This window comes from Gadus macrocephalus, chromosome 5, assembly GCF_031168955.1.
Source record: "Gadus macrocephalus chromosome 5, ASM3116895v1".
NCBI lineage: Eukaryota > Metazoa > Chordata > Actinopteri > Gadiformes > Gadidae > Gadus > Gadus macrocephalus.
In genome coordinates this window covers 3,953,442-3,967,290 of record NC_082386.1, presented here as the reverse complement: position 1 = coordinate 3,967,290, position 13,849 = coordinate 3,953,442, and the positions used below count along the sequence as shown (strand labels likewise).

The window sequence follows — 13,849 nt, the reverse complement described above, 5'->3', positions numbered from 1 at the left end:
TTACACATTATCCGTGAAGGTACATGAGTTTAAGTTTGTTAGTTATTAGTTATTATAATTCTTTCAGGTCTTGCTAGAAAATGGTTAGAATTCAAAATATTTTATGGTTGCTATGGTGGTTGATATGGACGCTCATATTGCTGAAACCAAACATGGCTGACATTCATTTGATCATCATTGGAAAAATACAACAGTAAAAAAAAATCGGCATTACAATTATTTTGGGGATTTGATAGACTATAATCAGGGAAGGCTACTTTCTGTTTTAAGAAATAATCAAAATGACATGTTATTACATAACATGTTTTTCAAACCTGTGGAGCAATGAGCTACTTTTTTTGTTCTGAAATCCCCCCGCCCACAGTTATGGTTGAACATATTAATATTGAACACAATATTCTGAACAACCCCTGAACATGTTAATTCGAAATTCCTGTGATATGAGCGGGATGCGAGTTCTATGTAATGGTTCATATACACAAACAACGAATCATTTTAAAGTCGAGGCTGTAAAGGACCATGAGAGTGTCGGAGTCATCAGTAGAGCTTCAGGATTTAATCCGCCAAAATAGGTCATATTGAAGAGAGCCTTGCTGGGAGAAGCCTTTCTATATTAAAAACGTCAGAGCTGAAGAAGATGCAGCTACTTTTTCATCAATGAGTTCAGAGTGCTGAAGAAATATGATGCGGTAGAGCTCTGAAATTATGATTGATGATGATTTTTTTGTTGTATGCATGTACTGTACGTGTATGCATTGTATTTCGATTGTGTTAATAAAATCCAAAATGTAAAAATAATTCATTCAGCGGCACTCATCTCTCTTATTTTCACTATAAAAAATTTGCCTAGTGGAAATTCGGATTGGCTGGTAATCAAAAAAGTTAATTTAGAACCCTAATTATGGTCCCTCAAAACCCCCAAATAAGCATGAAAATTGCACGACCAGTAATAACTGGTTACCATAACATCATATAACCCTAACCCTACTGAATGAGGTTTATGACCAAAAAGCCACATTTCTAACTAGAACTGTTATCAAAACATAGAGGCGAATGCCAAAACAATGTTAATAGCTATTGCATTTTCCAAAAAAAGAAACATTAACTTTAATTTAATTTATTACAGGTTACACAAAATTATATAATGTTAGTTTAAAGCAAAACCTTAAGTTCTTCCAAGTTAATGAACTCGTAGTATAGGAACACAAACATATTGAATTGCTTTTGCAACAAAACCTATTTTCCGCATTGGTGGGGGGAGAAAAAACTGAGACGTTGTTACGGCCACATTGGCCTTTCGGTTGTCGTGTTATGTGTGCTACGTGTTTTGTCTGCCTTTACTCTAATGCCGCTTTTCCATCGCACATGTAGCTCGACTCGACACGACTCGACACGACACGACTCGACACGGTAGCAGCACGGGTGCTTTTCCACCGCAAATAGTACCTCCTGGACGTGGGCGGGGTCGGCTGCGCGAAAGGGCCGTGACGTATTTGTGTACGCGACGCAAACAACACATACGCAACCCACACATGGACAGAACCCACATAACAACAATGGAGGACATCGATCACATTACTATTATTAGCTGGCATGTTGAAGAAGTTGGAGAAGTGGAACATGTTGGCTGCGGCGCTGCTATGGATGTTACCAGCATGGTTGCCATGTCGCTCTCGTGACTTTGTCACACTCTCTGGCCAATCAGTCGCCGGCCGTCTGCCGACGTCACCTTTTAGCATCGGCTCAGCTCGCTTGGAACCTAGAGCGAGTAGGTACTAGAAAAAGCAGCCACTTCAGGTACCAGATACCATGGTACCGCGGTGGAAACGCAAAAAATGCGAGCTGAGTCGAGTCGTGTCGAGTCGGTACCATGCAGTGGAAAAGCGGCATAATAGGCCTGGACCCGCATGTTCCAGGATGGGGGTGTGCCCGCGTACGGGGTGTGTCCCCGTGTACGGGATAAAAGGGGGCCTGGCCTGGAGAGACGAGGAGCGGGAGCGGGAGATTTGATTTGTGCTTTGCACCATGAATGTTCTTATCTGTTGTTTGATTCATTGCTTTTGAGTCAATTAAATTAAGAAACATTGACTTTCCGCGCTGTCTCCTGCCCCGTTTCTTTGTTGCGTCTGAGCCGCGTAACAAATGGGGGCTCGTTCCAAACTCGCAATTCTGCCGTGAGACAGGTGTGTGTTACCTGCAGGCTGCAGCTGCGTTGCATTAGGCTGCGTGCTACGTTGTTCCGCACAGGAATGTCGGACAATGAGAGAGGGTAAGTTCAGCGATCTATTTGCGGGGCCATTAACTATTCCTTTCGGGCTTGCGTATTTTGTGGGACGTGTGGTTTTTTATTTTTGAACAGATCCTGTGGCTAGAGCATTTGTCTCGGGGGCACTCCGAGGCATTGGTGGAATCGCCAGTTTTCTGGTTGTTTTGCGATACCTCCGGGCTTGGTGCTTAATTCATCCCACCACGGGCCTGTTTGAAGATCCGTGTTTAGTTGCAATTTGGGTTAAAATTGGAATGGTTTTTTGCTTACGTTATCGCTGGGCTTCCCTGTTTAGTTTTCATTGTTTGGTGGCGTGGAGATTTGGCTGATTCCGTTGATCAGCAGGTGTGACGCGTTAATCACTAAAAGGATGACGTCACTTGTTGCACAGTTTGTTGGCTGCCCATTATAACATCGAACTTCCTTCCACTCGGCTTAAAAGTTACGTCAAACTTTCGGTGAAGTTGGCGTTGTGCGCGAAGGGTCTGATTAACGCGCCCGACATTAGACCCGAGTCTGACGAAGAGGATGAGGAAGAACCTCTCGATGATTTAGTTGAGGACCTCGGAAACCCTTCGTTTGCAGACGAAGAGGAAGGTCCGTCTCGTAAACCTGCGGCAATGCTGTCTTTTGAGCAGCAGAAAGAGTTGCTTCAGATGCAGCTGGATAACAGTAACGTTTTGCAGCAGTTGCAGTTCGAAAGGCTCCGCTTCACTGAGGAGAATGAACGCGCACGGAGGTCGTTGGAACACAAAAAGCTGGGGCTTGAGGCTCAGCGTTTGGATCTCATTCGGCAGGGGAAAATAACGTCACCTGGTGCAGCAGGTCATAAGCTCGATATAGCAACTAGTCTACACTTGCTTCCTCGCTTTAATGAGAAAGACGTCGATACATTTTTTCTTCTGTTTGAGCGTGTGGCTGATACACAGGACTGGCCTGGTTCACACCGTGCGCTTCTGCTCCAGAGCCGTCTCACAGGAAAGGCACAGCGGGCTTTCTCTGCCTTAACTGTGGAAGAGGCCCGTGATTACGACCTGGTGAAAGCTTCGGTGTTGCGGGCATATGAATTAATTCCGGAGGCGTATCGTCAACGCTTTAGGAATATGCGGCGACTTTCGGACCAGACGAACGTTGAGTTTGCAAGGGAGTTGCGTCTGCAATGTCAGCGATGGTGTGTTGCTTGTAAGGTTGAGTCTTATGAGGAGTTGATAGATTTAATTGTCCTCGAGCAATTCAAGAACACATTGCCAGAGCGTGTTGCAACGTACGTTGCGGAGAAGCAGGCAACTAGTGAGTCTGTCGCTGCGGTGTTGGTAGATGAGTACGAGTTGACTCACAAAGCTCATATGCGCTCATCTAACGTCCGCAAGGTTGATTTTTCTACCAATAGAAGTGTGAACGTTGGTGCACAGTCACATCAGGCTTCTGGAGTAGATCGCTCGAGTAGATCTGACGCGGATGAGGGTTGCCGGTACTGTCATGCAACTGGTCATTCAAAGTGGACATGTCCAGTGCTAAAAGTTAAATCAAAAGAGCGTTTTTTTGAGGTGAAGCCGGACATGTTGGCAGTATCTCCTTCAGACTCGAGTGTTGATTCGTTGCAGCCTACTGGAGTGAATTCTAGTTACGCTCCGTTCGTTTCCAGTGGTTTTGTTTCTTTAAAAGACGGTGATGATTTGGTTCCAGTTAAAATTCTCCGTGACACAGGAGCGTCAGAGTCGTTCATTATGGAGTCTGTTTTGCCATTTTCTCCCACTTCAAGTTCTGGAAGATCTCTTTTAGTTCGGGGAATTGACCTCACTACTTTTGAAGTTCCATTACATAGAGTCAAGTTGTTTTCTGAGTTGGTTGAGGGGGAGCTTGAGTTGGGAATTCGCCCTGCCCTCCCTGTTGATGATGTCCACGTGATTCTTGGGAATAATTACGCGGGAGGAGCTGTTTGGCGGAGTAATCCTGTGTCTGTAGTATCTTCTTCTCCTCAGCTGAGAGCGGAGACTGCTGATTCGGAGCAGTTCCCTGATGTGTTTGCAGCTTGTGCCGTGACCCGCTCAGCTACTCGTGCTGCGGCGGACGCCGTGCAGCTCAAGGTACCTCCCGAGAAGACTAGGTTTGCCTTACCAGATTTTCCATTGAATCTCTCGTATGGAGACCTAGTTAAAGAACAGCTTGCCGATCAGTCTCTCTGTTCATTGTTTGAACGTGCTGTCCCAGCTGACACTTTTGAGAGCATGGCTCATGGCTACTGTGTAAAAAATGGTCTGCTTGTGAGAAAATGGACGCCGTCCACTGACACTTCGATGGGTGAGCCATGGTTACAGGTTGTGGTGCCTGAAACCGCTAGACGAGCAGTCATGAAGACTGCCCATGACATGTTGGGGCACTCTGGTGTTAGAAAGACGTATGACCGCATTATGCGTCTTTTTTTGGCCGAAATTGAAAAAAGACGTGGCTGCATACATAAAGACTTGCCACATCTGTCAGATGACTGGTAAGCCAAACCAGGTTGTTCAGCCTGCGCCTTTGCAGCCAATACCAGTGGAGGCTGCTCCGTTTGAGTACTTGCAGTTGGACTGTGTTGGGCCTTTGCCTTCGTCGAAAACTGGGTGTAAATATTTGTTGACCATCATGTGTCAGGCCACTCGTTACCCTGCTGCCTACCCATTGCATGCGATTACCACCAGGTCCATTGTGAAGGCTCTTTCCCAGTTTTTCTCAATTTTTGGTATTCCGAAAGTCGTTCAGACTGACCAAGGTTCTAATTTTATGTCTCGTGTTTTTTCTCAGGTCATGCGTCAGCTTTTTATCAAGCATCACACTTCCTCGGCTTATCACCCTCAGAGCCAGGGAGCCCTTGAGCGTTTCCACCAGACGTTAAAGTCTCTGCTTCGTGCTTACTGTATGGAGTTGGGACGGGGCTGGGAAGAAGGCCTTCCTTGGTTGCTGCTGGCCTCTAGGGAGGTAGTACAGGAGAGCACAGGGTTTAGCCCTAATGAGCTTGTCTTTGGCCATTCAGTGCGTGGTCCTTTGGCTGTGCTTAAGGATGGTGCAGGCCTCCAGGAGCCACCACTTGCCTTAAGTGATTATGCTAATGGATTTAAAAGACGTCTGTATGAGGCAGTTCGTCTAGCTCGGGAAAATCTGACAGCCACTCAGGCTAAGATGAAGCAGCGCTATGATCAGAAAGCTAAGCGCCGTGTGTTTGAAGTGGGGGATAAAGTCCTCGCTCTTTTGCCGGTCCTGTCCTCACCATTTCAGGCAAAGTTTGCTGGTCCGTATACGGTGACCAAAAAGGTGTCGGATCTTAATTATCTGCTGGCTACCCCTGACAGGAGAAAGAGCTCGCAGCTATGTCATGCCAACTTGCTAAAGCCGTATCATGAACGTCCGAACGTGCCTGCAGGAGGCGCTGTTAGTGCTGTGGCTCTGAGTGAGGGTGTTCTAGCGCCTACTTCTCTTGTAGATCCTTCGGTGGAAGCACAGGAACAAGAAGAGATCAGGGCTCCTGACGATGGCGTCTTGCGTGCCCGCTTAGATAATTCTGAGACCTTGAAGCAGCTTCCCCAGTTGCTGCAGCACCTGTCTGGGGACAAGCGTGCAGAGTTAATTCGTCTTATTCAAGAATTTCCAATGTTGTTTTCCGATACTCCAACTCAGACACATTTGGTGGAACACGATATTGATGTTGGCGATAGCTTGCCGATCAGACAACGTTTTTATCGCGTTTCTCCCCAGAAAAAGAAACACATAGACAAAGAGGTGGCCTATCTCCTCGAAAATGGACTTGCTGGCCCGTCTTCATCAGCCTGGGCGTCGCCGTGCCTTCTAGTTGGCAAGCCGGACGGTACTTTCAGGTTCTGCACAGACTATCGTAAACTCAAGACCAGGTTGGTGCCGCCAGGTTTGTCAGCAAGTTTGACCTACTAAAAGGTTATTGGCAGGTGCCCTTGACTGACCGTGCGAAGGAAGTCTCCTCTTTCATTACGTCAGAGGGATTGTTCTCGTACAATGTGATGAGTTTTGGGTTAAGGAACGCACCAGCCACCTTCCAGCGGCTTATGAACACCGTTGTAGCTGGACTGGACGGCTGTGCTGTGTATCTAGACGATGTAGTGGTCCATAGCAATACCTGGGGGGCGCACTTGGAGGTCATCAGGGCTCTTTTTCGTCGCCTTTCTGAGGCCCGTCTGACGGTCAACCTTGCCAAGTGTGAGTTTGCGAGGGCAACAGTCACTTATCTAGGAAAGGTGGTAGGACAAGGACAGGTGCGTCCTGTTCGGGCAAAAACTTTGGCCATTGACCGGTACCCATCACCCACAAGTAAAAAGGACTTGATGCGTTTCTTGGGCATGGTGGGGTTTTACCGTGGTTTCTGTCCTAGTTTCTCATCTGTTGTTGCGCCGTTGACGGATCTTTTGAGGTCCTCGGTGAAGTTCGACTGGACTCCGGTATGCCAGTCTGCTTTTGAGAAAGTAAAAGCGCTCCTAACATCTTCTCCTGTTTTGGCCGCGCCGCAGTTGGACAGGCCGTTCAAGCTGCATGTGGACGCGAGCCAGGTAGGAGCTGGTGCTGTGTTGCTCCAGGAAGATGAGCAAGGCATCGATCGCCCAGTTAGTTTTTTTTCGAGGAAGTTTCTCTCCTATCAGTACAGTTACTCTGTGATTGAAAAAGAGGCGTTGGCGTTAATTGCACTTCAACATTTTGATGTTTATGTAGGGGGTGCTGTTTCTCTGGTGGTCTATTCTGACCATAATCCTTTGACTTTTTTACAGTCACTTCAGAACCCCAACCAGCGGTTGATGCGCTGGGCTCTTTTTCTTCAACCATTTAGTTTAGATATACGTCATATTAAGGGTTCGCTTAATGTGATTGCTGATACCCTGTCCCGTGCTCCCACTGACTAGGTGTGGTCATGTGGTTTCTCCATGTTTTCCTTTGTCTGCTTTGTTTTCCAGAGCCCAGATGACAACGTTTTGGACAAAGTGGAAAACGCCTACCAGGAAAAGGGGTTTTAGTTGGAGATGGGTTCGGGAATTTAGTTGTTTTGTAATTGTGGTGTCTTTTGATACTCTGCAAGCTCCTTCTTAAGGGGGGGGGGGTGTTACGGCCACATTGGCCTTTCAGTTGTCGTGTTATGTGTGCTACGTGTTTTGTCTGCCTTTACTCTAATAGGCCTGGACCCGCATGTTCCAGGATGGGGGTGTGCCCGCGTACGGGGTGTGTCCCCGTGTACGGGATAAAAGGGGGCCTGGCCTGGAGAGACGAGGAGCAGGAGCGGGAGATTTGATTTGTGCTTTGCACCATGAATGTTCTTATCTGTTGTTTGATTTATTGCTTTTGAGTCAATTAAATTAAGAAACATTGACTTTCCGCGCTGTCTCCTGCCCCGTTTCTTTGTTGCGTCTGAGCCGCGTAACAGACGTGAACATAAAAAACACTCCCACTCACAAGCTCGCTCACACACACGCTCACTCACTCACTCCTCCTCACACCCAATCTCACTCTCGAGCTATGAAGGCCTGTGCCGTGTTCCAATACCCGTACTTCCATGAGTATACTTAAAGGAAGTACACTATCTGCACTATCCGTACTCACTTGAGTACGGTAATTTTTCAGATGTGAGTGCTGTTCCAAATCGAGTACTCTGTGGTCCACTTACCGGAAATTACGATCACGACTGCCGCCGCGGCTCCTCCCCCGCAATAAACATCCCGCTTTGAACGGTGAACTCTTTACGCCTAGCAGCTATAAAAAGCTATAGAAACTATAAAAACTACAAAATGACTCTATTAATGCAGGCTATGTGGAAAATGCGCCGACTTTGGCTCAGCCTGGCTCCGCCTCTTCCGCTACGTAGCTAAGATGGCTGCCGTTGAGTACGGAGAGTGTCCTTCGATCCACACTTCACGATTAGCCCATTTTGAGTACGGCATCCGGGTCCTTGAAGTATACTTCTTTTCGCCGGATCTGAATTGGAACGTACTGCGTACTCAAATTTTGAGTACGCAGTATGGACAGTACGGGTATTGGAACACGGCCCTGGTTTGCACTTTGAAGTGTATTTCCACAAAATACGGAAACTTTGATATCTATTTATATATTGTTGTTCTCTGCACTCAAGCAGTTTCTGGATTTGCTAAGGGTAATAGTTGTATTGTGTCAGAAGAGGATGTTCCTTCCCCACTCTGTTTCCTGTTGCCTTGGTTGAGGTCTAGAATAGGTTGTGCGCGTCCACGCCAAACCTTAAAAGACGTGATGTATGGATCATGGAAACCCTGATCGAAATGGCGAAACGGGCCGCTTATTTCAATGAAATGGAGCTCCAGGTTCTCCTGGAGAGCTATGACGAGGAGAAGGACATTATCACAAGAAAAGGGAACGCTATAGCCTCTGCAACCCGGAGAACCAAAGCCTGGCAGCGGATCGCTGACCGCGTAAATGCGTTAGTTATATGTCAAAAGCATGATCCTTAATATTTGAGCCATGAATATATAAATATCCCAGTTAAGCATTCTTAAAGATCCTACCACATAACCCCTTTCTTCTAAAAAAAATATGGACTCCGATGTCTTCCAAGCGGTTAGCGGATCAAGTATAAAAATGAAGTATAAAAAACATACAAACTGCTAAGCTTTTCCCTGCATCGTATTGGTATAAATTTAAATAGGCCATTTTTTTAAGCCAATCGTGAAAAGGCAGACAGTCGGCCCTCAAATTGTCTTGATAAAGCAAAAAGTCATCCGATATGCCAGGATGTCAAGCCCTGGTCTTATCCAAGGCCGGATTATCCATATATACAGTCGGGCGAGTGCCCTGGGGCACCAGCCAAATTGAGCCAATGGGGGGCACCAAATGACCAGGACAATGACTAAAGCCTTAACCTATTTTTGTTATATTTTAAATATTTTATATCGGCATAATATACTAGTAGAGATAAAAACACATACAAAATGATCCACTGATAGGATTATTAATAAAAAAAATAACTGTTATTTGGGTGTAGGGCCCCCCTCCCCCCATCATGGACGAGTCCACAATAACGCAGCGGCAGTGGCGCGAAATTATATGCAAACTAAAAATTGTGATAGTGTGCGGAAACGTGCAGCTGCGCTCTCCTCCACATATCCAGACGATCTTGACAACAGCTTTAGCGATGAACTACTTCAGTTCAAAAACTTTGTGCGGGAGGAGGCAACCCGTTCACCTGAGGAGATGCTTCAAATAATCCGAAAAAATGGCATACAGACAACTTTCCCCGGCGTGTTCGTTGCACTTCGGCTGTTTCTATCCCTGCCAGTTACTAACTACGAGGGCGAGAGATCCTTCTCTCAACTAAAAAGGGTTAAAAACGAACTAAGGACAACCATGGGACAGAAGCGTCTGTCTGCCCTCTCCCTGATGGCCATTGAATCGGAACTGGTTAAACAAATGGACTTTGAGGATCTGCTGAACGACTTTGCCAGCAGGAAAGTGAGAAAGAAGTTATAAAGGTAAGGCCTATTTACCATTATTTCTATCTGCTTTTTTGCTGCCATTTGACGCTGGGGTTGTGTTGCGCTATCTGCTGCTGTGACGTCACAAAGGTGTGGGGATTGTACTGTTCATTTCAGTAGGCGGTGTATTACTGCTGATAAAAAAAAAAAAAACAGGTTCTTATTCTTATGTGTGTGCAACAGTTGTTATTGGGTTTATGGTTTTGCATTTCCTCTGGTCATTTATGATGGAAATATTCATATTCATCATTACGTTGTATGGTGATGGGGGTTGGATTCTGATTTGAGCATCAGTGTAAGTCAGTTTCAGGATTTTTGGTTGGATCTAAATTTTTATGTATTATGTGTGGTGAGTCTGTTTACTTTCTTGTAAATCTGTGGCCTTTATTCCATAGTAAATTTCATTTTTTTTGTGTAAAGCTGACGGACATAGGGGCACTTCATGTGAAGTCACCCTGGGGCACCCTAAGGGGTTAATCCGGGCCTGGTCTTATCAATCGCTCCCGGTGGATTGCACGTATAATTTGCGCTCCGATATCAGCAGTTCAATCAATCATCAAAAGGGCAAGCCATTGAACACGTGAAATCTGCGGTGAACGCGGGTTTAAATACCCAAAACCGGGTTATGTTTCAAACTTAACCTGCTCCGACCAGGTTTGATTCAGAGCATATGTTTCTATAGCAACTAACATACCGTGATCCTTTTGGAACGGAAAACCTAGGGTTACCGCAAACCCTGGGTTAACATACCCGGTTATGTGATAAAACCGGCATTGTGGAACACCCCACTGGAGTCTGATGTCTCCTTCTAGATCAAACGTTTGATCTCGTTTGAAAGATCCTCCAAAGACAATGGCATGCCTGATTCTATTGTTAGTGTTTCCACGTAGTCGTCACTGTTACAACTCCCACTGTCTAGGGGTAGCGGGGGAGGTAACAGATGTTAAAATTAAGCGGGTTATGGGTGTAGATAAAGAAACAATTGCTGAGTGAAACAATAAAGGAATGACAACAGCAACGGATAAGGTTGAACATAGGTTTAATGGGGCTGATTGCAAAAACACAACAGTAACGTATGACAAAACAAGCGGGCCTTGGGACTTGAGTGTTGCCAAAGAAAAGAACCCAACAAAACAAGCTAAGCTAACAGCCAATACAGCGGACCACACGTCCGCTAACCTAACTAAACTGAGCCAAAAGTACAGCGGGTAGCAACACTCCTAGCCTAGTGTTACTAACATAGAAAAGCACTACGTGTAAAATGTAAAGAGGCCTCTGTCTTACCTGTCCCAAGGCCGCAAAGTAACCACAAAGACAAAAAAAACATGGGGGAACTAACAAAGGGGGTCAATTGTATGAAGGTATTATTGTAGCAAAAGTCTTTAGCACCTGTAACTGCAGAATTTGAATGCGTACACTAAAGTCACAGTAAATATGAAGTTGTATATATTTATTTTGCATGTGTACTCTAAAGTCACAAATGTGTAACAATACATTTGTAGTCGTCATAATTTTTTATACCATTGTAAACACAAAATAGGGTCTACGAGTATACGCACATCTGTGTTACAGGTGCACAAATCCTTTTGCTACAATTATTGCAGCGCAGTTGGTGCAAAACACATTCGCACACCCGTGTTTCATAATCTGAGAACATGCCCAAAAGGTGTGCATTCGTAAACCTAAATTTGATCAGCATCAGAAGTTGCACATCTGTGAAAAATGTCCTCACAAATAAAATGATAAGGAACGCTGTGTTAATTCAGCATTTGAATGAGTCCATTTTACAACTGCTCGAATCTGCTCCTGCAAGTCTCAGCTGTGGGGTTTTTTGCAGGTAGTTTTGCACCACGTCTGGTGGTAAATGTGTAGCAAAAGTATTCGTATCCATAGATGCCAGAGCATCCGTGGGCGGGACAAAATAGTTCCGCCCATAATTTCCTAATCCAATGAAAATCGCCGGCAGGGTTGAATTTCTCAAATTACACTGGGACCCACCGCGTGCCAGCCATGGATCTATAAAGATCGCAGCATACTCTTTGCGCGGGACACGTTTCTTTCTGGAGAAGTGAAGGGGGCGTCCTACTGAACGGAGGTGGGTATCCTACATTATGTTAAATGAAATGACTTACTTTAAGTGAATTTCCCCCAAAGTATTTCATTAACATGCCACAAATGTCCTTCAATGTATTTTAATGGTCGCCATAACATAAATTCAGAAATGTTAATGCAATGCTTTGGGGGGAATTCACTCAAACTAAGTCATTTCATTTAACATAACTTAGGATACCCCCCTCCGTTCAGTAGAACGCCCTCTTCACTTCTCCAGAAAGAAACGTATCCCGCGCAAAGAATATGCTGCAATCTTTATAGCTCCATTGTTGGCACGCGGTGGGTCCCAGTGTAATTTGAGAAATGCATCCCTGCCGGCGATTTTCTTGGATTTGGAAATTATGGGCGGAACTATTTTGTCCCGCCCACGGATGCTCTGGCCTCTACGGATACGAACACTTTTGCTACACATTTACCACCTAGACGTGTTTCAAAACTACCTGCAAAAAAAAAAAAACTACCAGCAGATTCAAGCAATTGTAAAATGGATTTGTGCTCGCTCATTAAAATGCTGAATTAACATAGCGTTCTTTATCATTTTATTTGTGAGGACATTTTTCACAGATGTGCAACTTCTGATGCATTAGTTCAAATTTGGGTTTACGAATGCACACCTTTTGGGCATGTACTCAGTTTATGAAACACGGGTGTGCGAATGTGTTTTGCACCAACTGCGCTGCAATACCTGCAACACAGATTTGCGTACTCGTAGACCCTATTTTGTGTTTACAATGGTATAAAAATTATTTATGACTACAAATGTACTGTTACACATTTGTGACTTTAGAGTACACATGCAAAATAAATAAATACAACTTCAAATTTACTGTGACTTTAGTGTACGCATTCAAATTCTGCAGTTACAGGTGCTAAAGACTTTTGCTACAATAATGCCTTCATACAATTGGTGCAAGCAGGGGGAGAAAGGAAAACAAGGGGACAATATATGTATATCTCTTAGATATGTTTATAATCAAAAAGCTCTAACCATGCCACAGCAAAACAAGTCCACGAACCACAAAGGGGACAAAAAGGAGAGAGAGTAAGTGACAAGTTAAACTGGCTTTTATGTGTGTGACAGGCCTCCCCTGGCTGGAAACTGATGAGGTGATTGGTAGAAGCTGGTTGGTAGAGGTGGGATGATGATGAGTGGTTAATGACTCGCACTTGCACATAACAGAGGGGAAACAAGAAGGCAGCAACAAACAAACAGTGGCCGTAACAGTCACAAAGGATAATCTGCAGAAAAAAATCAAATAAGATAAAGCCATCAAATGTATAAATTAAAAGCATTACATTTGGAAAGTCAACTACTTGGAAAGTCAACTACTTACTGTCACACTTTTAAGCATTGTAAAAAATACTACGTTTTTTCTCCAGTAGTAATAGTAGGTTTTTTGTAGTTGTAAAGGTATTATCTTACTATTATTTCTGAAAATACTCTTGTTTAACTTTTAGAGATTTTAGATATCTTAATTTATACATTTCAGGGATGTCCAAGTTAACCAGTTAAACCGATGCTTGGCTATAAACTGGCCAAACAATGACGTTGTAGAAATCATCTTGGATTGTCTCAGGACCCCAGGGAATCACAAAATATTATTCCAAAAAAAGAATATCTGGAAAATAAATGCAAAGGGTTTATGAATGTGAATCATCAGCCGATTTCACATCATGTATGTTGACCCTATGTACCGAAGAGCTTAGAATGTGTTTCAATCAACCACATATCCATCCCTAAAGACATTTGGCTAATTAAGATATTGTGTGAGCATGTGAAACTAATCTCTGTTATCAATATCACTTGATACAGAATACATATTGTGTGTTTGTGGTTGCATGACGCATTTACAGCATTACACATGAACGGCCGGTACAGCTTCCTCAGCAAACTCGGATCTTTAACACATAATTGCTTATTTCGTAAATCATTATTTTACACAATTCCCCCAATTTAAGATGGGGGAGATCAGACACCAGG

General features: G+C 44.5%; 1 protein-coding gene across 2 annotated transcripts; it reads left to right on the top strand.

Moving 5' to 3' along the window:
* The first annotated feature begins 2,666 nt into the window (after positions 1–2,666).
* On the top strand, positions 2,667–7,677 carry LOC132457555 (uncharacterized). Of its 2 annotated transcripts, none has more exons than XM_060051808.1 (2): positions 2,667–4,353; positions 7,219–7,677. In XM_060051808.1, exons 1-2 carry the CDS (start codon positions 2,887–2,889, stop codon positions 7,276–7,278), a joined length of 1,527 nt encoding a protein of 508 aa, XP_059907791.1. In that variant the 5' UTR covers positions 2,667–2,886; the 3' UTR covers positions 7,279–7,677. The 2 variants fall into 2 exon arrangements, 1 of the variants encoding a protein (XP_059907791.1); XR_009525718.1 differs by lacking the exon at positions 2,667–4,353 and adding an exon at positions 6,150–6,819.
* Positions 7,678–13,849: the final 6,172 nt, after the last annotated feature.